General features: G+C 54.6%; 1 protein-coding gene across 33 annotated transcripts in view; it reads left to right on the plus strand.

The window, feature by feature from the left end:
- The window catches only part of MACF1 (microtubule actin crosslinking factor 1), a 108,944-nt gene extending 85,488 nt beyond the window's left edge, over nt 1-23,456 (plus strand). For 15 of the 33 annotated variants that reach the window (XM_085518556.1, XM_085518568.1, XM_085518551.1 and 12 more), the window contains 36 exons: nt 193-399; nt 538-657; nt 1,669-1,776; nt 2,056-2,274; nt 2,801-3,004; nt 3,774-3,782; nt 4,786-5,017; nt 5,608-5,834; nt 6,771-6,893; nt 6,993-7,094; nt 7,484-7,585; nt 7,688-7,861; nt 7,967-8,122; nt 8,280-8,477; nt 8,884-9,012; nt 9,295-9,468; nt 10,214-10,369; nt 10,498-10,704; nt 10,827-10,946; nt 11,356-11,525; nt 11,712-11,871; nt 11,998-12,192; nt 12,879-13,007; nt 13,272-13,415; nt 13,544-13,732; nt 14,052-14,169; nt 14,674-14,837; nt 15,683-15,845; nt 15,949-16,103; nt 16,320-16,394; nt 17,013-17,030; nt 18,547-18,664; nt 19,459-19,670; nt 20,113-20,223; nt 21,695-21,818; nt 21,943-23,456. In XM_085518556.1, the coding sequence (XP_085374682.1) occupies nt 193-399; nt 538-657; nt 1,669-1,776; nt 2,056-2,274; nt 2,801-3,004; nt 3,774-3,782; nt 4,786-5,017; nt 5,608-5,834; nt 6,771-6,893; nt 6,993-7,094; nt 7,484-7,585; nt 7,688-7,861; nt 7,967-8,122; nt 8,280-8,477; nt 8,884-9,012; nt 9,295-9,468; nt 10,214-10,369; nt 10,498-10,704; nt 10,827-10,946; nt 11,356-11,525; nt 11,712-11,871; nt 11,998-12,192; nt 12,879-13,007; nt 13,272-13,415; nt 13,544-13,732; nt 14,052-14,169; nt 14,674-14,837; nt 15,683-15,845; nt 15,949-16,103; nt 16,320-16,394; nt 17,013-17,030; nt 18,547-18,664; nt 19,459-19,670; nt 20,113-20,223; nt 21,695-21,818; nt 21,943-22,184 (5,454 nt within the window). In that variant the 3' untranslated portion in view covers nt 22,185-23,456. The remainder of the gene's footprint in view (nt 1-192; nt 400-537; nt 658-1,668; nt 1,777-2,055; nt 2,275-2,800; nt 3,005-3,773; nt 3,783-4,785; nt 5,018-5,607; nt 5,835-6,770; nt 6,894-6,992; nt 7,095-7,483; nt 7,586-7,687; nt 7,862-7,966; nt 8,123-8,279; nt 8,478-8,883; nt 9,013-9,294; nt 9,469-10,213; nt 10,370-10,497; nt 10,705-10,826; nt 10,947-11,355; nt 11,526-11,711; nt 11,872-11,997; nt 12,193-12,878; nt 13,008-13,271; nt 13,416-13,543; nt 13,733-14,051; nt 14,170-14,673; nt 14,838-15,682; nt 15,846-15,948; nt 16,104-16,319; nt 16,395-17,012; nt 17,031-18,546; nt 18,665-19,458; nt 19,671-20,112; nt 20,224-21,694; nt 21,819-21,942) is intronic. The other 18 variants (XM_085518547.1, XM_085518559.1, XM_085518567.1 and 15 more) reach the window with 10 other exon arrangements.
- The last annotated feature ends 289 nt before the right edge of the window (nt 23,457-23,745 follow it).

The raw sequence follows: 23,745 nt of genomic DNA on the forward strand, positions 1-23,745 counted from the left end.
CATCACAGAACGGTTGGGTTGGAAGGGACCTGAGAGCTCCCCCGTCTCCTGATGTGGGCTGCCCAGAGCCCCAGCCATGGCCTCAGCACCTCAGGGATGGGGAGGATCCCAGTCCCCAAACCTCGGGGCATTGGGGTGTGCCTGGTACCTGGCAGTGCTGCCTGAAGGGCCGTGTCCGTGTGTCCCTTCCAGGAGCTGAAGAAGGAGGTGATGGAGCAGCGGCTGGTTCTGGACACGGTGAACGAGGTGAGCCGGGCGCTGCTGGAGCTCGTGCCGTGGCGAGCCCGAGAGGGGCTGGACAAGCTGGTCAGTGACACCAACGAGCGCTACAAGCTGGTCAGTGACACCGTCAGGCAGCGGGTGGAGGAGATCGATGCTGCCATTCAGAGGTCCCAGCAGGTGAGCTGGGGAGTGCTGCAGCCTGGGGGGCATTTCTGGGCCTTGTTGGTTTCTCCCCCTGCCCATGATGGAAAGGGACAGTGCACCCCCACCCCATTCTGCTCAGTGCTGACTGCACCTCTCCTCTCCCCACACCAGTATGAGCAGGCGGCTGATGCAGAGCTGGCCTGGGTGGCTGAGACCAAGCGGAAGCTGATGGCGCTCGGAGCCATCCGGCTGGAGCAGGACCAGACCACGGCCCAGCTGCAGGTGCAGAAGGTACGGAGATGTGGCTCGGGGTGGTTGGGCTATGGAGAGGCTCCATGCGCCAAAAGATACACAACATTTGTCCTTCATGAGTGACAGGGAAAGTGAAGGATGCGGATTTAGACAAATGAAGCTTTGGGTTTCTGAAGGAGAAATCCTTGAGGTGCTCCAGGTGCCAGATGAGCGCTCACACATTAAAACTGGGGACGTGCAGACGCTGTGCTGCGCCCCCTGTGTACAGAAAGCACCTACTGATTAACGAGGGTCCTCTCACATGGGCTCTGTGCTCATTGTTCCTTCCAGTGGGGGACTCCTCGTTTCCCTCGCAGCAGCAGCCAGACGTGGAACAAAGAGAAGCTTTTTTTTTAATATCTTTGAGATGAGCTCATGCCTGAAAGAACGTGCACTTTACATAAATGGCCCTTTTCTTCCCTCGCCAGCCCCGGCAGTCAGAGCAGTGTACGTGCTGCTGGATTTAGTGTGTTTAAAATAAAGAAACAAACCGCAATGCATTGTTATAATGGGGGGGGGGCTGCAGCACTGAGCATTAAGCTCAGCCTGGCTTCCTGCTGCTCTGTGGGTGCTGTGTGGACCCGGGGAATGGTGGAGCTGTTGGTGGATGAGCTGCACTGGTGGCAGTGGGTGGCAGAGCGTTTCCTGTGCAGAGTGCAGTGCGCCCACACAGCCCTGCATTGCCTGGGCTGCTGCTGGTTGTGTCAGACGGGCTTCCAGTGCGTGGGGCAGTGACCCAGGTGTGGGAGTTGCTTGATGTCTGACCCCGTGCCTAATTCTGAGTGCCATTTTCAGGCCTTTTTGAAACAGAGAACTGAGAGTAGATGAGTAATAAGGAAGAAATGCAGGAATCTGTGTTTTCAGCCAGAATTTCAGTGTTCCACGGGATGCTCGTGCTGAGCTCGGTGCAGTCTGCAGTGCTGGCTGCGGGCAGCCTGGCAGGGGGTGCTGGGGGGGAGGTGGGGCCCCATTCTCATCCCTTCCCTTCCTTCAGAGATTTCCTTTCCACAGGCTTTTTCCATCGACATTATTCGGCACAAAGACTCCATGGATGAGCTGTTCAGCCAACGCAATGAGATCTTTGGCACGTGTGGGGAAGAGCAGAAAGCTGTTCTCCAGGTGAGCCTGGCTGGGGTTCTGTGCTGGGGAGATGGAGCAGAGCAGGCAGAGGGGAGCGCTCCGCTCCTGCACAGTCTGAAGTTGTTTAAAATTAGTCCATCTTCCAAAATTCCCACCAGTCACACTTAGCAGAGATCTCTTTGTATTTATTACCCTCTTCTATTGCTTTGTGTGCATGGAACGTGGCCACCACGTGCCTCTGCTCATCCCGGCACACTGTGTGGCTGGCAGCTCCTGCACCTTCCGCAGCCATCATCGCCTCCTTCACGTTCTTTGTAGGAGAAAACCGAGTCCCTGGTGCAGCAGTACGAGGCCGTGAGCCAGCTCAACTCGGAGCGCTATGCTCGCCTGGAGCGCGCTCAGGTCCTGGTCAACCAGTTCTGGGAGACCTACGAGGAGCTGAGCCCCTGGATCGAGGAGACCCAGGCCCTGATCTCCCAGCTGCCCCCTCCAGCCATCGACCACGAGCAGCTCAAGCAGCAGCAGGAGGACATGAGGGTAAGGTGATGGCGGAGCTGCAGCCATAGCTGGGTCGGCTCTATGGGTGAAGTGTTGCTCATGGGGTCAGAGCAGACGCTTTTCTGATATATTTTGTCCCGTTCTTCCCTTTCTGGGGATCCTACAAGGGTGTCTTAGTCCAACCGTGTGGAAATCACTCAATGAGTTGATCACTTCTCACTGCAATACAGATGGAACCCAGGGGAGCCTGGCTGCCTCTGGATCTGTTGCCTGGGGGTGGCAAGGAGAACAGCGTTGAGCTTTTAGGGTAGAGAGATGCAAAAAGTTTCTGTCTCATCCCCTTTGGGGTATGGGGAGGCTCTGGCCCAAGCAGGCACTGTGCTGGTGTGCACAATGGCCGTGCTGCGGGGAGGCAAGCTCTGTGTGCTCATAGATGCTGGGTCAGGACATCAGTAATGTGCATGTACTGCCTTTCTCTCTGAGTACCGTGTGAAATAAACACATAGCAGCTTTCGGTACATTTCTAAACAATTGCCTTCCCTCCCCCCCTCTCCATATTCCCTAGCAACTGAGAGAGTCTATTGCTGAACATAAGCCTCATATCGACAAGCTGCTGAAAATCGGGCCCCAGCTCAAGGATCTCAACCCTGAGGAAGGGGAGATGGTGCAGAAAAAGTACTCGACAGCAGAGGCCATGTATGCCAAAATCAAGGAGGAGGTGTGTCAGCGGGCTCTCGCACTCGATGAAGCCGTCTCACAGTCCACTCAGGTACGGTTCTGGGGCGCCGGGCAGCCACATCCTGCAGCAGATCCTAAAACCCTCTGTAGGGTGCGGGAGAGGCAGATACCTTCAGGGTGGCTTCAGCCGACTGCTGGGCAAGTCTGCTCCGTAGTGCCTGCAGGAGGAAGGGAGAAGGAGTTTGAATCCTGACGTGGTGAATGGAGTCATAAATGTTTACAGCCTCAATAACGATGCTCATTCAGTGGGGCCGTTCTGGCATCTACCCAAGGCTGGGAGGGCCCAGGGAGCCTCCTTAGACAGCTTGGAGAGATAAGTTTTGTTTCTGATAAGCGAAGCACTGCTGCGTGTGAGCAGCACAGGGTCATCTGTAGGGGAGAGTTGAGTGTCTCAGGGCCTGGGCACCCCTAGGGGACACTGCGGGTCAGTGGCTGCAGAGCAGAGGTAGGAGAGGAAGGGCAGAGATTGGAGGTGCTGAAGTCCAGGGAAAGGTGAAGAGCTCCTGGCAGCCGGGTGCAGGGCCGAAGGTTCCCAGTCAGCTTTGTTTCACCCCGTGGTGCTGCAGTGCTGCTGGTTTTTGTCACGTCTGGGTTTTGATTTTCTTTACTCCTATACTGTTTAGTCACTTCTCTTGGTTTGCATTGTATTAACTCCGAGTTTTTCCCCCCCACACACATCCCTCCCGTCTCATCTCTCACTCACATTGTGGAATGTGTTATCTGTGTGTGTTGCTGCCTGTTCCTGTCTTCCCCACATGGTCTCATTTCATTGTTGTGTTGACTGCGCCCCACCATTGCAGATTACGGAGGTAAGCGCCGTTGTGGTCGATGTTCATTTACACTCTTTCCTTGGGCTGAAGCGGTTCTGTTTTACACTCAGACTTTCATTTCTGGTTTATGCATAGCTCAGCTGACCTTGCTTAAGATTTAATTCCAAAGGGGAAAAAAAGAATCCTGTTTCTGAGATGGCTTTGGTTGCACTGTCGCCTGGTTTCAGCTGTGGGCAGCTTCTGCTGGGAATGTTTTGTGCAAGCCAGAGGTTTTGCTTTTGGAGCAGGTGACACTGATGCACAGAACTTCCTGCTCCAGCTGAGCTTCCCTTTGCTCCTGCTTGTTGGCTAAAGCAGTGTGCTGTGATCAACTTTGCACCAGGAGCCCAAATCGTCTCTGCTGGTGGCACCTTTGGCCAAAGCAGCATGGGTGCTCTGCAGAGGCAGCACTGGGGCTGGCAGTGGGGCACAGCAGAGCTGCCTGCCGTCTGTCCTGCAGAGATGATTTGGGGTCTTTAAGGCCAAAGTTGACTGTACTTCAGAAAAATGAAGCGGGCGAACCCTGCTTGACCCTCTTCCTTGGCTTCGTGGTGTTGCTTTTGGTGAAGCCTCAGTTCCACAGTGCTCCTCCCTGTGTGCATGCAGCTCTCCACCACCTCCCTGACCGTGCAGGGGTGGTTTTCTTGCAAGCGCTGCACCAAGCAGAGGTTTCCTCCAACACCAAACACAGCCGGCACTTCTCCATCAGCATCTCTGCTCAGATGCTGAAAAGAATGGGGCTTATTTTGGGTGTCACACTGCCCATCTGCCGCACACCTCTGGCTGAGGTGTGGTTTGACTTTGGGCTGGTGCAGCCCAGGGCTGTTTGCAGCAAATGCAGCCCATGCGGGCACAAACAGGAGGCTGCAGGTACTGCTGGTGCTGGCAATGCTTGTCCTCTGCAGGAGGCCGCTGTGTGCAGCGCTGGGGGCTGTTGTGCAGGCGGGGGGTTGCGATGCTGCTCCTCCCATCTCACTGCCCTGATGGATTTGCTCCTCTCCAGTTCCACGACAAGATTGAGCCAATGCTGGAGACGCTGGAGGCCCTCTCGTCCCGCCTGCGCATGCCACCCCTCATTCCTGCCGAGGTCGATAAGATCCGGGAGTGCATCAGTGAGAACAAAAATGCCACGGTGGAGCTGGAGAAGCTGCAGCCTTCCTTTGAGGCGCTGAAGCGGCGCGGGGAGGAGCTGGTGGGCAGGTCGCAGGGCGCGGATAAGGACCTGGCAGCAAAAGGTATCGGGGTGGATGGAGTGAGGGGGGTTTGCTGGTGCCGTGTCCTGCCTGGAGCAGACAGGGGGATGTCAGACAGAGGGGAAAGAGGCTCTTGTGGCTGCTCAGGCTGTCACCGTGAGCTGTTCTCTTGTGGCAGCCTTTAGTGGCCCCTGTGAAATGATTTGTTGGTGTCAGTTCACCTCCTAATGGAAGGAAGGAGCATCCTCAGCACAAAAAGGACCTCTTAACACAATTGGTGCTCATTGGCATCTTTGTTGGCAGCTCAACAGGCAGCTCATGAGCTGAGTGTGCAGACTTCATGCTGGAGTTGGCTTGAACAGAGCTTTGTTGGAGGAGAGCGTATGGGCAGATTTGCCCTGGGCTTGCTTGTACATCAGTAGAGATTTACTTCTGCAAACTGGGGTTCCTCCTGTTCCACAGTGCCTCCCATAGTTCATGTTCTGATAGTCCCATCCATATTCCTGTTTCAATATTCTGTTGGCTATTTCTAAGTGGAAAGTGTTAGCAAACTGCTTTTGGGTTGTAAACAGGAGTACTTTTGTGGCAAAGCAGTCTTCTTCTCCATTGAATGTTGTCTTTCCTACTCACAGTAATCCAGGATAAGTTGGATCAGATGGTTTTCTTCTGGGAAGACATCAAAGCTCGGGCTGAGGAACGTGAGATGAAGTTCCTCGATGTCCTGGAGCTTGCAGAGAAGTTCTGGTATGACATGGCAGCCCTCCTGACCACCATCAAGGACACGCAGGACATCGTTCATGACCTGGAGAGCCCAGGGATTGACCCATCCATCATCAAGCAGCAGGTGGAAGCAGCAGAGGTGAGGAGTGTGGATCCGTACCCCTCTGTGGAGTTTGTCTGCACCCGTTTGTAAGCTCAGTTAGGGTAGATCTTAAATAACGTGTCTGTAAAACACTATTGTAGGCAACCAGATATGAGCCATTATTGTCATTGTAATTTGGGCAGGGGCAAAAACAGAAGTCTTATTTTGCATTTCCCTCTCCACCTCCGCCACCCCTCTTCCAGACAAGGAAATGATCCTTAAATCACTTCTTTTGCTGCAGTTTTGGGAAGCTTATCAAGCATGTGGTCAGAGTTGTGCCCACTTGTTTGAGGGATGTGCAGGTTTGCACAGTTCTGCTCCCAGTCTGCACAGAAGGCGTTTGAGTGCTGCCTGCCACAGAGATTTTGGTTAGGCTGGAGATAGGTGTAAAGCTGGATGGGCCTGGATTTCTTTGGGGTTCTTTCAGGTAAATGGGGAAATCCACGTCAGGTGTTTGCTTGTCGGACCTCCTGGGGCTGGCATCTTGTCTCATGTGTCACTCTGCTAAGTCCGTCCTTTCTATTTGTGTTTTATAACCATTCTGACTTTGGTTTGAATTTCTGAGTCTCCAAAATGAATGTCTGTATTGACAAAACACTCCTGTAAACAGCACATCTCCTGTAAACAACATCCTCAGTGGGGCTCTTCAGACACATATTAAGCTAAATACATAATTCCTTGCTTTAGCTCCTTCAAACCATGCAAACAGCATTGCCACCATGTCCAGAGGTGGGAGTAGGGCAGGCTGTGGCAGTGCTGCTGAGCAGGGCACCCATCTGCTTGTTTTCTATCACTGCTGGGTCTGGCTTTGGGCTGTTAGCCAGGATGCAGGATGAGTCCAGCACAGAAAAGACTCTTCCTCCCATACACAGGGAATTGCTGGAAAAGCATTTAATAATAAACATTTTCCTTCCCTCCTGATGTTGTGTGCAGACTATTAAGGAGGAAACGGATGGTTTGCATGAAGAGCTGGAGTTCATCCGACTCCTTGGAACTGATTTAATTTTTGCCTGTGGTGAAACTGAGAAACCAGAAGTGAAAAAGAGCATTGATGAGGTAGGAAAAGCAGCAGCCTCTTATTCACATAAAATGAGGGAGGAGTGAGCAGAGCTCACGTGGAAGAGCATAACCAACTTTGTGGGCAATCTTCTGCAGATGAACAATGCATGGGAAAATCTAAACAAAACTTGGAAGGAGAGGCTGGAGAAGCTCGAAGAGGCCATGCAGGCGGCTGTGCAGTACCAGGATACTCTTCAAGTAAGAGACAAGGCTGTTCATGGGCAGTGGGCAGACCTCAGGAACAGCACTGGGAATCCTCTCTGTGAAGCTGTACTGGGATATGTGTTAATGCAAGGCAGGAAAATGTCTCCTGTGTGAATGTTTTGCAAACATGTTGGACCCCGAGCTCTCAACCAGCTCCAGGCAGCAGCAGATGTTTGACTGCATCTGTCTTCCTAAGTCTGCCTTTGCTTCTGTGCAGCATAGTATGTTGGAGCTGGCTTCCATCATGGCCCTATGGGAGTAGGGAAGTGGAGGACAGGAGGGTGTGCAGGAGGCAACATCTCTGCCTCAGAGCAAAAGTTGGGTGCTTGCACAGTGACAGAGGGACTCTTCCCCTTTTCTAATGGTGTCTGCCCTCATTTCAGGCCATGTTTGACTGGCTGGATAACGCCGTGATTAAGCTGTGCAACATGTCTCCTGTGGGCACCGACCTCAACACGGTTAAGGAGCAAATGAATGAGATGAAGGTACGCAGGTGGAGTCACACCGGTTCTCCAATGCTTTGCATCTCAGGGCTCTCACTCCAATGATTCATCTTGTTCTGGTTTTTGTCCTGCTTGTTTTGGCAGGAGTTTAAAATGGAGGTTTACCAGCAGCAGATTGAAATGGAAAAGCTTAATCACCAAGGTGAACTGATGCTAAAAAAAGCTACAGATGAGACAGACAGAGACATCATAAAGGAGCCACTGACAGAGCTGAAACATCTCTGGGAGAATTTGGGCGAGAAGATTGCTCACAGACAGGTACAGGGGAGGCCTGGGTTCGTGCCAGTGTAGGGTGGAAGTTTGTGTGGATGCTCCCACTCCTTCCTGACTTAAACGTTGCTTTTCTTCCTTGCCATCACTCAGCACAAGCTCGAAGCCGCCCTCCTGGCCCTCGGTCAGTTCCAGCACGCGCTGGCAGAGCTGATGGCCTGGCTGACCCACACCGAGGAGCTGCTTGATGCTCAGAAGCCCATCAATGGAGACCCTAAAGTCATCGAGGTTGAACTTGCGAAGCACCACGTGAGTACTCCCCCTGCATGCCATTTGTTTGATCCGTTCCTGTCGTGGGGTTTTCACTCTTATGAAGGGTTTGAGTTGGTTCAGGTCCAGGAAAGCATACTGCAATTAAGCAGACGTTTTAGAGAGGCATCCAACGCTTTCCCAACATGTCTGTTAGGTGCTGAAGAACGACGTCCTGGCCCACCAAGCGACCGTGGAGACGGTGAACAGAGCAGGCAATGAGCTCCTGGAGTCGAGCGCAGGGGACGATGCCAGCAGCCTTCGGAACCGCCTGGAGGGGCTGAACGCGTGCTGGGAGGCAGTGCTGCAGAAGACAGAGGAGAGGGAGCAGCAGCTGCAATCCACCCTGCAGCAGGTGGGGGCACAGTGGGCCAGAGGGAAGGGGATGGGGGTGCTGGGCTCTGTAACACACTGCGCAGTGTTTGTCACCCTAAGGTGAAAATTCAGTTCTTTCTTGCATGATGATGAGGCTCAGTGGTGGAAGCACAGAGCTTTGCAGAGGGACTTTTTGCCTTCTCAGACACAATATGTGCTCACTTCAAAGCAGGGCATTTTTTTTTGTTTGTGGTACCAACTGTGTCTTGTTCATGTGCCAGAAGGACTGTGTGGTGATGGGGTACTGTGCGCATCCCTTCCTACCATGCTGTTAAATCCAGCTCTGCCTCTTTATCTGGTTCTGAAGCAAACGCAGCGCCAGCCCTGGCGTGTGATCAATGGGGGCTGATGTCATCTGATCGTGGCCGATTGTATTTCCCGAACAGGCCCAGGGTTTCCATGGTGAGATTGAAGACTTCCTCCTGTGGCTAACGAGAATGGAGAGCCAATTGTCTGCATCGAAACCCACGGGAGGGCTGCCAGAAACTGCCCGGGAACAGCTCAATGCCCACATGGTAATTTCTTGGGGGGAGATTTGCAGTACTTCCAATTCAGAAAGCTCCTATCTGTCAGACCAGCATCAAAATTCCCATTCATGAGTTTGATGGGAAGGGAGATGAGCACTTCTTACAGATAGATTTGTCCTTGATGCTGTGGACAAGCATCACAATGCACTGACCACCATCCTGTGCCCGAAGAGATGCACTGCTGTCATTTTGCTGCCTTCCCCGACCCTCATTTTCTTATCACCTTGAGCTGCCACCCACCCTTTGCCTGACTTTCTGCCTGTGTTGCAGGAGCTGTATGGCCAACTGAAAGCACAGGAGGACGTGTACAGCCAGCTGCTGGCCAAGGGGCGGCTGATGCTGCTGAATCGCGACGACTCGGGCTCAGGCTCCAAGACGGAGCAGAGCGTCGCGCTGCTGGAGCAGAAGTGGTGTCTGGTCAGCACCAAGATGGAGGAGAGAAAGGTACCGTTGGCAGAGGGACGCCGTGCCCCACGAGCAGCAGCTGCTCCCTGCTGCTCTGCTCTCCCAGGACAGGGGTGGGGAGGAGGGTTGGTATCTTAAATAACCTGTCTTGGATGCATAGATGGGGTTTGTCATCCAAATGGTGCGGGCTGAGAGGCAAGCCATTCATTTTTCTGGATGGTACTGAAATATGGTTAAATCACACAGAAAATGAGAGTAAAATTGAGTGTGGATTATTTAGAGGAGGGGTGGGAAGGAGCCTCCTGCAGCTCTGAAAAGCACTCTCTGTTGGTCCTCGGAGCTCCCTCCGTTCTGGGGTTTTGGCCGGTGATGAGATAAAACAAGGGATGCGGTGGCTTCAGCCCTGAATGCATTTGTGGTGCTGCAGCTGTTGCCATCAAAATGTCACCCACCTCCCATTCACTGAGAGCTCTTCCCATGGCGATCCCTTTCTCGGGAAGCTGAGGGCGATGCAGCTGCTCGTGTGTCGATAAAAGAGTTGTCTCCCCTTTCACGTGTGATTCTCGCCCGTGAATTTTGAAAGAAACCAATTCTGAAGCAGTGGCTTTCATTGAAGGCTCCTCGCCTTGGTAAACAAGTCGTGTCCCTGCCCAGGCCAACAAGGTTCCCATTGGAGGCGCGTTGAAGCGGGGACACAAAGCCTGCCCTTGTCTGTGAAACCACAGATCGTGAGCTCTCGCCCTCAGTGTTGTTTTTTTATCCCCCCTCCCTCCCCTCCATGCAGGCAAAGCTGGAGGAGGCTCTCGCCCTGGCCACGGACTTCCAGAACTCCCTCCAGGACTTCATCAACTGGCTGACGCTGGCTGAGCAAAGCCTGAACATCGTGCCCCCTCCCAGCCTCATCCTCAACGCTGTGATGGCCCAGATTGATGAGCACAAGGTGCGGGCACAGTGGGTGTTGGGATGCAGGGAGCAAGCACAGCACCCGAACCCTTGCCACGTGCAGTGGGTGCTCGCTGGCCTGCCCAGATCTCCTTACAGATCGGAGGATGGCTTTGCTGTTTGCAGGTGTTTGCCAATGAAGTGAACGCTCATCGCGATCGCATCATCGAGCTGGACCAAACTGGGAACCAGCTGAAGTTCCTCAGTCAAAAGCAGGACGTGGTGCTGATCAAGAACCTGCTGGTGAGCGTCCAGTCCCGCTGGGAGAAGGTGGTGCAGCGCTCGGTGGAGCGGGGCCGGGCGCTGGATGATGCCAGGAAGCGAGCCAAGCAGGTGAGAAATGGGCAAGAGTGCAGCAGAGCCTGGGGTACAGCCAGCCCTGGGGGTCCTGAGTCCAGAACAGGGCTGGGGTGGATTCTGTGCTGAGTTTCAAACTTGATTTTGTTTGTTTGTAGTTCCACGAAGCTTGGAAGAAACTGATTGATTGGCTGGAGGATGCAGAGAATCACCTGGACTCCGAGTTGGAGATTTCCAATGATCCTGACAAAATCAAGCTCCAGCTCTCCAAACACAAGGTAGAGCTTTGGGTGCTGAGCATTGGGTGGAAGGCAATTCATGGAGTTGTTAGTGTTGGAAAAGATCTCTCAGATCACCGAGTCCAGCCGCAGCCCACCCCCCCCCCCCATGCCCACTGACCGCATCCCTCAGTGCCACATCTCCAGGGATGGTGACTCCACCTCCTCCCTGGGCACCCTGTGCCAACGCATCACTGCTCTTTTAGAGGAGAAATATCCTAATATCCAACCTGAACCTTTCATGTCACAACTGGAGAACAAAGGAGAGGCAGCAGGATAGCATCTCCTCTACATTCATGCTTATTACTGCAGTGGCAAATGTGCAGCTGGGGATCCACATGAGAGCTGTGTATCTTCCTTGTGAGGTCAGGTTTTCTGAAGCCATTTTGTTTTCTCTCCCTGTGCTCAGGAGTTCCAGAAGACGCTGGGTGGGAAGCAGCCTGTCTACGACACCACTATCAGGACGGGCAGAGCCCTCAAGGAAAAAGCTTTGCTTCCAGATGACACTCAAAAGTTGGACAACTTACTGGGAGAAGTCCGGGATAAGTGGGACACAGTGTGTGGCAAATCTGTGGAAAGGTAAATCCAGCCCCAGTGTTGTACCAGCAGTGCTTCTTTGCCAAGGGCTGCTGGCAAAGCAGAGCAGAGGGGAGGTTGAACCCTCCAGCACATGGTGATTTTGTGGAGGCTGGAGGAGTTCACTGGGCTGTGGTGAAAGGAGATGAGTTTGTTCTTGGGAGTTCACGGGGTCCATCTGTTTTCCAGGCAGCACAAGCTGGAAGAAGCCCTGCTGTTCTCTGGGCAGTTCATGGATGCGCTGCAGGCCTTGGTGGACTGGCTGTACAAGGTGGAGCCTCAGCTGGCTGAAGATCAGCCCGTCCATGGAGACCTGGACCTGGTCATGAACCTGATGGATGCTCACAAGGTGAGGATCCGCCCACCCTCCTGGGGCTGGGAGCTCTGCTCATCTTCCCCAAGGGCCCACGGGTCTCATCCTCCATCACACAGCAGCCCGGGACTGACTGTTTGGCTTTTGCCCTTCTCCCTCCAGGTCTTCCAGAAGGAGCTGGGGAAGCGCACGGGGACGGTGCAGGTGCTGAAACGCTCCGGCCGGGAGCTGATAGAGAGCAGCCGGGATGACACCACCTGGGTGAAGGTACAGCTGCAGGAGCTGAGCAACCGCTGGGACACGGTGTGCAAACTGTCTGTGTCCAAACAGAGCCGCCTGGAGCAGGCCTTGAAGCAGGTGAGCAAAAGGCTGCGGCTGGAAACGGGCTTGGAGAGCTCTGCCTGTGCTGCGGGGCTGTGCCCTGGAGTGTGACACAAACCCTTCCCTTGGAGAAGGCTCTTTGCTCCCTGTGCCCAGACAGGGAGCTCCTGGCTGAGCAGGACAGCACAGCCCTGCAGCTGCTGCCAATGAGAACTGCAAAGTACCATCGGTTATTTACTTATCTTCTGTGCCCTAAGGAGAGCCATTAAGGAGGGCCTGTTTGAAAAGGAAGGATGAAAAGGTTTTGCTGATGTGCACAGCAGGCAGGTGGGAATGCGCCGTGATCAGTGAGTGCTCCAGCCTGTGTTTGCTGAAGTTCAGGGCAAAAAAAGAGGCCTCCATTTTTGCTTTTTTTTAAAAAGAAGAAAAAAAGGTCAAAAGGCTCTTAGGTAGATTTTGTGTCAAGCAGGCAATTCACTGAATAAACTACCCAGGTGCCAAATTGGCCAGCACTTGGTAGCTGTGCTGCTAGTGAAAAACACCGAGTTCTGCAGTGCTGCTGCTGCCAAGGACAGGGCCAGGAGGAGCAGGACTTGGTGCTGGTGCTGGGCAAGCCAAGGCCAACACAGATAGATCCTTCTTCTCCCGTTCCTTTTTTAAAGTCCTCACACTCCCTGCCACATCCCAAGTTGGGGGCTGAGCCTCTGCTTCTGTGTCCACAGGCGGAGGAGTTCCGGACAGCCGTGCACATGCTGCTGGAGTGGCTCTCAGAGGCTGAGCAGTCCCTGCGCTTTCGGGGAGCGCTTCCTGATGATGCTGAAGCGCTGCAGTCCCTCATTGATGTGCACAAGGTGATGGGGAGCTCCCAATGGGGAGCCAAGAACGCGGGGCAGGACTTGGCCTTCCCTTTTTAGTGCAACTCAAGCAAAATTTGTGGGCAATTTGTGAAATAATCCATTTGGGTGCTGTTTACATTCCTACATTTTGGGGGGTGAAGGGAAGTTCAATTGTTCTTATGCAGGAGTCACAGCTGGGTGTAGGGTGGGAGCTGGACCTGGGTACCCCCTGCCACGTGCTGCCCCTTCACACCTGGCCCGTGCATTCCCCACTTCCAGGAATTCATGAAGAAAGTGGAAGAGAAAAGGGTGGATGTGAACGCAGCGGTGGGAATGGGAGAGGTCATTCTGTCTGCCTGCCACCCTGACTGCATCACCACCATCAAGCACTGGATCACCATCATCCGCGCCAGGTTTGAGGAGGTAAGTCCCTGAGGCTGGGCTCGTGTCCACCTCTGAGCTCCTGCCCTGCCCCAGAGTGTGCCCACAGTGTTGATTTTCCACTCCATTTGTTCCCATGTGCGGCTGATGCATCTCTGCATCTCCAACAGGTCCTGACGTGGGCCAGGCAGCACCAGCAGAGGTTGGAGGCTGCACTCTCAGAGCTGGTGGCGAATGCAGAGCTTCTGGAGGAGCTCCTGGCCTGGATCCAGTGGGCTGAGACCACCCTGATCCAGAGGGATCAGGAGCCAATGCCACAGAACATCGATCAGGTCAAAGCTCTCATCACTGAGCACCAGGTGAGCCCAGCGCTGGAGCAGATGTGCTTTCCTGCACCGTGGGCAGACACTTGTGAGGGCAAGAGGGGTTTCATTCCCATTGTGCCATGAGGGAGTCGTTTACTTCTCCTTACAGCTCAATTAAAGTAGCACCTCGCCCATCCCAGGCTGTCACTGGGGAGCCACGCACTGAGGGTGGGCTGAGCTTTTGCAGAGCTGTGCCATAGCTGGATTGCAAACCCCCCACAGCTCCGGGCACAGCCCGGGGAGAACCCAAAGCTCCATCGGCTGGAGGTGAAAATGTCTCAAAGGTTCTTTCGTCCCTTGTGTGTTCTGACAGTCCTTCATGGAGGAGATGACACGGAAACAGCCAGACGTGGATCGGGTCACCAAGACATACAAGAGGAAAGCGACTGAGCCGCCCCACGGAGCCCTCATTGACAAGTCCCGCAGCAACAGTACGTCCCCATTGGGTGAAACGTGTGGTGGGAGGAAGTGAAATACGTAGGAAACTCGTTAGCTCTGATGATCAATTAATGAGGCATCTTGCGCTGACTGCCACCAGGAAGGCAGCTGGAGCTTTCGCAGGGGGAAGTCCGGGTGGTTGCTTCCAAAATGCTGCTGCCGGGGTGTGCAGAGCCCACACAGTGCATTTATCTCAGCGGTGCTGGGAAGCTCGTGCTGCCACTTCTCCTTGGTTTCTTTCTGCACCGATTCTGTGGCGTGTTGCTGTTTTTTGCACAGCACTGCGAATCCCCCAGCAGGGATTGGGCTGCAGAGCTGTGAGGCCGTGGCTGCAGCACTCAGTTCTGCTCAGCAGCAGCTGGCAGGGCTGTGGGTGCCTTTCTGCTCATAATAGCAGCTCATTTCCTCGCTGCTCCATCCTCAGTGCTCAAACAGATTTGACCCATCAGCGCCGCCTCAGATGGTTCATTTACTCTCTTTGCTTTTTTCTCCCGCAGGAAAATCCTTGACCCAGGCCGGCCCCCCCACCATGCCCATCATCTCCCAGTCGGAAACCAAGAACCCCCGCATCAATCAGCTCTCAGCCCGCTGGCAGCAGGTCTGGCTGCTGGCCCTAGAGCGACAGCGGAAGCTCAATGATGCCCTGGACCGACTGGAGGAGGTAACGGGTGCTGCGTGGGGCAGTCGGTGCCACCTCCTGAGCTGCCCAGGTCCCGCAGGTTGTCCCTGCTGCTTTCCCCACAATGCCAAAAGGGGGGACAAAAAACAAGCTCTTCTAAAGCGTTATGGCTGAAAACTGCCTTCTTTAATTAACCGCGTGCTAATGAACCGCTTTGTGCCCCTGCGGTTGGTATCTGTAGAGGTAATGGCAGCCAGGCCTACTTTATTCCTAGTAATCAGCTTTACTAATTAGTGCTACTGTCTATACCTTTTCCAACCATCTAATGTAATTTCTGTTTTTATTTACGCTTAACAAAGCAGCTATGCCCAGAAGTGAGTGGTTTTTGTTTTTCGTTGCTTTTCCTGTAGCTCAGTTCAGTTTCTGCGTATCGATGTTTTATTTTCTCTTTGTCGCTTTTGACTCGAGGAATGTTTAAAACAAAAAATAGAAGGAAAAAAGTGCTCAAAACCATCGTGTTGCTGCGCTGTGAGCTGCTGCAGCCAGAGGGGTCCCTGGGGGGTTGGGGGTTAGGAGGGTGAGAGGTTTGTTGTGCTGCAGGGCTGCATCCCAGCTGGGAGAGAGCACAGCACTGTGCTGCCCTGGGGAAGGGGGAGGGCAGGGGGTGAGGGTGGAGGTGGCAGCGGGCAGCCCCTGTCCCAGCAGTGTGTCTGCGTCTGTGTGCACGTAGTCAGCGCTGCCCGTGGGGAGGCTGCGTCCCGTGTCCCTGCGCTGTGTGTCCTGCTGTGCTGGGAGGGCCCCCGCAGTCACCCCAGGGCTGGTGTGGGGGGTGGGTGGTTCCTGTTGATCCTTTGTGGTTCCTGCGCTGACTGTCCATCTCCTTCCAGCTGAAGGAGTTTGCAAACTTCGACTTCGATGTCTGGCGGAAGAAATACATGCGCTGGATGAACCACAAGAAGTCCCGTGTGATGGACTTCTTCCGGCGCATCGACAAGGACCAGGACGGGAAGATCACAAGGCAGGAGTTCATTGATGGCATCCTGGCCTCCAGTGAGTCTGTGCCCCAAACAAGCTGAGGGAGCAGAAACAGCCCCGTCCGTGGGGCAGGCTGTGCACATCCCTGAGCGTGGCTGATCATTGCTCCTCCTTCCAGAATTCCCCACCACGAAGCTGGAGATGACGGCTGTGGCCGATATCTTTGATCGTGACGGTGACGGTTACATCGACTACTACGAGTTTGTGGCTGCCCTCCATCCCAACAAGGACGCGTACCGCCCCACCACCGACGCCGACAAGATCGAGGATGAGGTGAAGCATTGGGATGGTTCGGGCTGGTGGGGGGAGGGAGACGAAGAGGAGGAAAGAAAATGGCCACGCTGATGTTGAGCCAAAGTAATGCATCCATGTCTCACTGGTGTGTTGGAGCTGTCAGCCATTTGGGTCTGTGTTTTATCCAAAACAAAAAAAGCCCAGTAGAGGGGAGGCACCAAATTCCCAGTTTCTTACCTTGTTTCTCCGGCGCAGGTCACCAGGCAAGTGGCCCAGTGCAAGTGTGCCAAGAGGTTCCAAGTGGAGCAGATTGGAGAGAACAAATACCGGGTAAGTAAGGCAGGGTGGACCGTGTTCCCTGCAGGGTGGGGACCCCCATGGGCAGCCCCGAGGACCCCGGGGTGAGGAGGGGCCTCGTGCCCTGGGACCGTGCACCCCATGGAGGCGGTGCTGGCCCGGCGCTGCCCAGGCCCAGGGTGTGCCCGTGCAGGAGAGCATAACAGTGGCAGTGTTCTGGGCTGGGCGGCTGCTCAAGTGCAGCATTCACTGCCGCCCGCAGCCGCCCTTGAAGTTTTCCTGGTGGATGAGTGTACCTTATGCCCGTGTTTTTCTTAGCTCGTTCCTGAAGAAGGAGAATAATTTCCTTACAGGATCTCTTTGTAACAGACTCCAGTGTTTATGTTTCAAACTATTCACCGAGGTGAAGCTCGGCACTGAGCTGGCACGGCCGGCTGCCCGGTTTCCTGCGCTGTGCTCGGGGCTCTCAGCTCGGCGCTGCCTCAGAGCCCCATAGCAGAACCCCATCCTGACTGCCCGCAGTTAACGGTTGTGGTGATGATTGCACTGTTAATCCCATAAAATGTTTTTCTTGTTTTTCTTTCCCCTCCTCCCGCTCTCGACTTCCCTCCCGCTCCCCAACCCTTCTCACTCCACTTCTCTCCTCCGTAGTTCTTCCTCGGCAACCAGGTACAGTTTGCCTTGCGATGCTCTCACCTCTTGTTAGTGGTTGTAGCTCGTGTGTCCGTGGTGCTTTGTCCTTTGGGAGGATGCAATCTGTATATGCTGCTTGGAGAGCTTGTCCCACCGCCGCGCAGAGCCTGGTACAGAGGAGCGCCGTCCAAAACAAACTGGGCAGAGAGAAGGGAAAAGGTCAATGGGAAAAATCAGGAATTGACTGAAAGGGAGAGATTTCTGTCTCCTGGCTCCTTCCTCGGTGCCCTGGGGATGTCAGTGGGCTGCAGGGAGAAACTCGTGAGGTGACACGTGAGGGCTGTACCAGGCTCTGCGCTCGGGTCACCATGGAATGGAAATGCTGCATCCACATGTTTAATCCAGTAGGTAATGATAACTAAACCTCATCCTGCTGTACCCGCTGAGTAACTCCTGGTGGGAGCAGGGCTTGTAGGAACCCGCTGTCAGTGTGTCCCAATGTGGGGAGTGAGACCAGAGCGCTTTGCATTAGACAGTGATTATAGAAAAATTCTCTGTGGCGACTGAAAAATCATCTGAATGTGACAGTGGAAAGGAGAACTCACCCATCCCTGCCTTTCTCAGCAGGTTTTGGGGTACCCCAATCTGGGGAGACCCCACTCCATCCCCTGTGGGAAGGCTGGGGCTGCTCCCTCCTGCCCCTCCACCTGCAGTGCTTCACTTCCATTTTCTCTCTTCATTTTTATTGCATTCCTGTCCATCCAAGGGAAAATCCTCCTCCTTTTTTTCCCTATTCTTTTTTTTCATTCATTCTGAAGGTGGTTTCCCCCCCCAAAGTGCTTCCCCCCCCCTTGGAGCAGTTCTCTGTGGAACAGGCAGAGCAGCGCAGGATGCAGCGTGGGCTCAGAGCCGGGGCTTCTGGCTGGGGGGCACCAATAGAGAAACGGAAGGCATTTCAAATCACTAATGACCATGGCAATCACTAATCAGCACTGCTGTGGGATTCCTGCCTGGATTCCCATCACTGCTCACTGAAATCCTGGCAGGGTGGTGGCAGTGGGGCTTTTTCTGCTGCTGGGGCCGAGGCTGAGGCTCGGGGTGTCCCTGCCTTCAGACTGCAGAGGTTTCTTGCACGGTGGAGGCACGTTGCTTTGCTGGTTCACTGACTTGCCCTGCCCTCTCTTTTCCAAGTGGGCTGCACCAGCAGCATCAGTGCACTGACAGCCTGTTCCCTTCAGAACCAAAAAGAAAACCTGCGGTTCTGGCTGCAAAAATCCATCTAAGGACCAAATTCCAAACGCACATTTGCTTCTTTAAATCTAAAGGGTTTTGATGGCTGCATCGTCTTAATGGCAGGCAGCCGAAGAACTGGAAATTGGTGCTGCTGTGCATTTGTTTGAGAAGAGCTTATCTCGGTGCTCAGTGATCAGTTTGTGTGCCTGGAAGCACGGATGGTTTCTGGCAGCCCGGCTCTGGTGCAGCCCGCAGTGGGAGGGAGCCTGCAGTGCTCTCTGTGAGTCCTGTGGCTGATCCCCATTTCTCTGCTCTGCAGTTCGGCGATTCCCAGCAGCTGCGGCTGGTCCGGATCCTGCGGAGCACCGTCATGGTCCGTGTCGGCGGAGGCTGGATGGCCCTGGATGAGTTCCTAGTGAAGAACGACCCCTGCAGAGGTAAAGCGACCCCAGGTTGAGCTGCTGGCTGCCCTCCCTCTGACAGCACTGTGGGGACTCGGTGGCCGGGTGGGACCAGGTGCTTTGGGAGCAGGTCTGGGTTATCCTCGGAATAGGAGGAAATGGGTCCAAAGCAAATGAACTTAAAATTGCTAGATTTGGCAGTCCTGGGGCAGAGCTCAGCATTTGGCCAAGCTCCTAATGGGGAAGTGCTGACACCAAAGTTATTTCCATCCATGGGATGTCTCAGCATCCTTCTGTTCTACAGCTGCTCCTTTGGCTTTCTGGTCCATGACTCAGTGCATGGCCTCATGCTGGAGCTGCCCAGCAATGGGAACCCCCCGACCTCCCTGTGGGGCTGCCCCTCGCTCAGATCCTGCAACTCTTGGTGACATTTGGATGGAAATGTTGATGTTGGCCTTTAGCTGCCCCCTCTCACCTGTCCCCCAGAGCCAAGAGCAGAACCACAGCCTTTTAAAGCTGTTCTTAAGCCACTTTGAACAACAGCCACTGTTGTAACGTGCCATGTTTAAAGGCCATTCTGACATGATTTCCCCAAGAAACCAGAGAATGGCAAAGCAGGCTGTATGGGTTGATGGGCCTCAGGCAGCTTTTAAGCAGATGAATTCTCAAAGAGATAACCCATGGCACGAGGCAGGTGGTCAGGAGAGCCGGAGCAGCATTGAGGCCATGCGCTCACCTGTTGGGCCCATGGCAAGGATGGCACCTCCTGACCCTCGGACACGGTGCTGCCTCCATGCAGCCCTCAGCTCTCATCTCTGTGTCCCTTCCAGCACGAGGTCGGACCAACCTCGAGCTCCGGGAGAAGTTCATCCTGCCGGAAGGCGCCTCACAGGGGATGACGCCGTTCCGCTCGCGGGGACGAAGGTCCAAACCATCCTCCCGGGCGGCCTCACCAACGCGCTCCAGCTCCAGCGCCAGCCAGAGCAACCACAGCTGCGCCTCCATGCCGTCGTCTCCTGCAACCCCAGCCAGCGGAGCCAAGGTAGGGCTGGGGGAGGACCTTCCTCTGCCCATCAATAGGCATTTGGTTCCCATGAGACAGATGCTGCAGCCGAGGAAGAGGAGGAAGGTTGTGGGGAGGGCTGCGTGGAGCAGCCCCCAGGTGGGACGGCTCCAGACAGGTGTCCATCCACAGTGCTGCTGCACCCCATGTCCCTCAGCCCCCACAGTGTGACTGTGCCACAGCCATGGGGAGAAGAGCCCACCCGCTCCTCCCACCCCACCCATCATTTGGCATGCTTTATTGCTTTATCCCATCACCCGTTTGTTGGATGTTTTCATGATTATTATTTATGTATTTCCTTTTGGTTCTTGTTTCATTTGAGTGCTTTTCTCCTCTCATTCCAGTTTACTTTTCTGTTCCATCTTTTTTGTTTTCCACTCACTCCCGCCTCTCCCCCCTCTCTGGGTTTTCCATTCCACAGACTCCTCATCACTTCTCTCGATGTTATGACAAACCCTGGTTGATAAACAGTAAAGCGGGCACCCCGCTGCGGGGATCTGATTACCCCGACCTCCAGCTCCCCAGCTCTGAGGTAGGGTCCTCTCCCGCAGCCCCAGGACCTGTTGCAGGCGGAGCTCCCGGAGCACCCCGTGCCCGTCTGCCTCACATCTGCCTCATGCTTCCCTCCGGTAGCAGCGCTTGCTGGCACTGCAGGCACGAGGACTGGTAGCATTTTTCATGGGTTTCTGACTCGAGCAAACCAAGCACCGGCCTCAGGATGACACTCAAAGGGCGCCGTTCCCTGATTGCAAACCAAACGATTGAGCTTTTCCTGCGTGCTCTTAAAAAAGAAAAGAATCTTTCAGAGCTTTTGAGCATCCCAAAGAGGCGGTGATTGGCGTTCAGGCAGCCGAGTTAAGACGTGAAAATCAGCTACAGCCCATGCATGGGAACCACTTTGCCTCTGACTTCACGATGCTCACATGTGGGGTGTCCACGATGTGTGCTGGGGAGGGCGGCCTCAGTCCATGGGATGCAGCTCCTCCCTGGGGCTTCGTTCTGTGTGTGAGGAGTGTGGGGGTAGAGGGCGATTTGCTGATGGGAACGACGATACTTGATGGTGCCTGGAAGTGCTCTCGAGCAGATCAGGTGGTCTTTGAGATCAGCAGAAGGTCGGGAGCACTTTGTGCGTTGCCGTGCGCTGCCTGCTTGCTGCTGAGCTTGTTTCTGATCAAGGAAATGAATCCAGATCTCTGACAGAGGGAACGCTTCCTTCACAACCACTTGATAACGGATCTGAAATGCTGCTGGGGCTGAACGAGAGCCCACTGCTTGGCTCCCCTCCTGCTGCCTACTGTAGCCTGGCTCCAGTTTCAGGAGATCCCAAAGTTCACACAGTGGGGCCGCACGCTGCTCTGATCCACACTGCGGGATGCAGGACAGCAGCACGAGATGCTGGGCTGTCCATGTGCTGAGCCCAGCACCGCCCAGGATGAGCTTTGCTTCATCCCAGAAACTGAAGCCGCTGCCCTGGGCTGGGGCCGGGCTGTGCCCCCTCCCCTCGCTTTCCTCCGCAGCAATGGGGAAAATGCTGTGGGTTGTGCTGCTTTCCATCTTCCTTTGCAGCATCTTAAAGGTCACGGGGAGCACCTGTGTGTGGCGCAGCCTCATGCCCAGAGCCACTGTCCATCACCCCCAGCGCCCATTTGTTCCTTCTGTCTGCCCCCACGTGTCCTGGGTGGGCTCTGAGCTCACAGGGCCGCAGTGAATCCCTGCAGTGTGGTGCTGGGACGGGGAGCCCAAAATGTTGCACTTATTGTTGCTGACCTCAGATGCTGCTGTTGGCTCCTGGGCAGCAGCTTTGCTTTTTTTCCAGCCCACAGTGCTGTCGGTCATTTCAGGACACACTTCTTTTTTTATTTTATGCCTTTTTTCAACCCCTGCCAAAACACCCCATCTATCTGGTGCTCCCCCTGACTATTAAGATGGATGCTGGCCGGTCACTGCGTCGCGCTGCGCCCCAAGCTGCATTGTGCTGAGCTCTGCTGTGTCCCTCCCTGCAGGTGACGCCGGCAGCGGGCAGCAAACTGAAGCGTCCCACCTTCCACTCCAGCCGCACGTCGCTGGTCGGGGACACCAGCAACAGCTCCTCGCCCGTCTCCTCGGGTGCCAAAAGCGGCCGAGCAGGTAAGTGGGGAGAGGAACAACCAGGGCTGGGGGGAGCAGGGCAGCGGGCAGAGCTGCGGGGTGGGCTCGGGGTGGCCACTCAAAGGCTCAGTGTGCCCAACTGAGGGCTCTGTGCTCCCTGCAGACCCCAAGAAAGCCGCCAGCCGCCCCACCAGCCGCGCCGGCAGCCGCACGGGCAGCCGAGCCAGCAGCCGCCGGGGCAGCGACGCCTCCGACTTCGACCTGCTGGAGACGCAGTCTGCCTGCTCCGACACCTCGGAGAGCAGCGTGGCCGGCTCCCGCCGCGGAGCAAAGCCTTCCAAGATCCCCACCATGTCCAAGAAGACGAGCACTGCCACCCCCAAAACTCCGGGCCCCAAGAGATAATGCTGCACCCGCGCCCTCCGGCCACGCACACCTCACCTGCGCCCGATTTTTAACCCCGCTGCGTGCATTGGATGTATATTTATTCTAAATGGGAGAAGCTATATTGTTAAAAGTGTACAAGAAAGTCGTGTTATGGAGCTGCCTTACTTGGGTGTTTGATTTTTTTTCTGTTGGTTTTTTTTTTTTTGTTTCTTTTTTTGGGTTTTTTTTTTTTCCTTTTTTGTAAGTTGGGGTTTTCCTGTGAATATTTATGTAGATATAAACAAAAACCACAAGAACAGAACTCGCCCCTCGGTGCCGCCTGGCCGGAGAGGGGCCCAAAATGGAGACGGGGGAGAGAAAAAGGCAACAAAAAAGGTCAAGATGTGAAAAGCGTAAAGAAAAAGGACGGCCTGAATGGGATCTGAGCGCGGCGCAGGGTGCAGACCTGCGATATCTTTTAGGATTGTTTCCTAAAGGCATCTTTATAAACTTCACTTGCTGTCTCAGCAAGGTAAATTATATTTAAAAGCAAAGAGCTGAATCCTGCAGTGTTCAAGGAACTCTTTTTGTAAATCAATACCTCAGGCGGGACACACGAAGTGTGGGGACTTCTGGGCTCCTGTTCCCATGCGGGATCTTTTGTAAGCAATGCGATTTTACCCGAAGATGCGGAGTTTGGGGCCGGGATTTGGCGCAGCGCTCAGCTCCGCTCCTGTCCTGAGCCACGTCTGAGCGCCGCTGCGCTGTGAGGATCGCGCTGCAGGGGGGGCGCGGGGGCGGCTCCAGGTTGGGACCCCTCAGTGCATCCCAGTGGTGCTGGGTTCTGCAGGTTGGAGGATTCTGCTGTGATGACCTCAGAGGCCGACCCAGCGCCTTTACCCGCACCTCCTTTCCTATTTATTACTTCTCTGGCCATCCCACTTCCAACCAGGCGACCTCTGCTCCTAGGAGAAATCTGGACTTACACGCACAGTTGCTTGTCCTTGAATTGAGTCTCACCAGCACAACCCGCTGCACGTCCTTCGTAACGACGCCGAACTGAGCGGCCGGGGGCTGCAGGGAGCGGGCTCTGCAGAGCCCCTGTATTTATTAATGGTGTTCCTCTCCGGCTCTGACCGTGTTGCTGTGTGATTCTCTCAATTGGTTTAAATTGAGGCAAAAAAAAAACAAAACCACAAAACACAACAAAAAACCAGAAGCTCTACCAATGAATTGTTTAAAAAAAAAAAAAAAAAGCAGACACATTTTTGTATTACAATTGCTTGCGGTAATAAACAATCTTGCCTCCTACCTGACTCCCAGGCGTTGATGTTCCACGTTGGAGGTGTTTGTTCTGTGCTCCTCAAGGCCCAGCACAGCGTCCTGCAGAGCCCCCCTATACAGGGCGTGCAGCAGGAGGAGGGTCTGTGCCCCCCAGTCGTGTGGATCCCACTGATGAGGGGAGTGAGAGCAGCTGAGTGGGGTGGGGGGGGTGAGTGCTCATGGGTGGCAGGTGAGATCAATCTGTGTGGGCAGGTGCACAGGATGGGTGCTATTGTAGGGCTGTGGTGTCTGTGGGGAGGGGTGAGTGAGTGAATGG

The sequence above is a fragment of the Coturnix japonica genome, chromosome 17 (genome assembly GCF_054131305.1).
Source record: "Coturnix japonica strain WE chromosome 17, WE-NBRP24, whole genome shotgun sequence".
Lineage (NCBI taxonomy): Eukaryota > Metazoa > Chordata > Aves > Galliformes > Phasianidae > Coturnix > Coturnix japonica.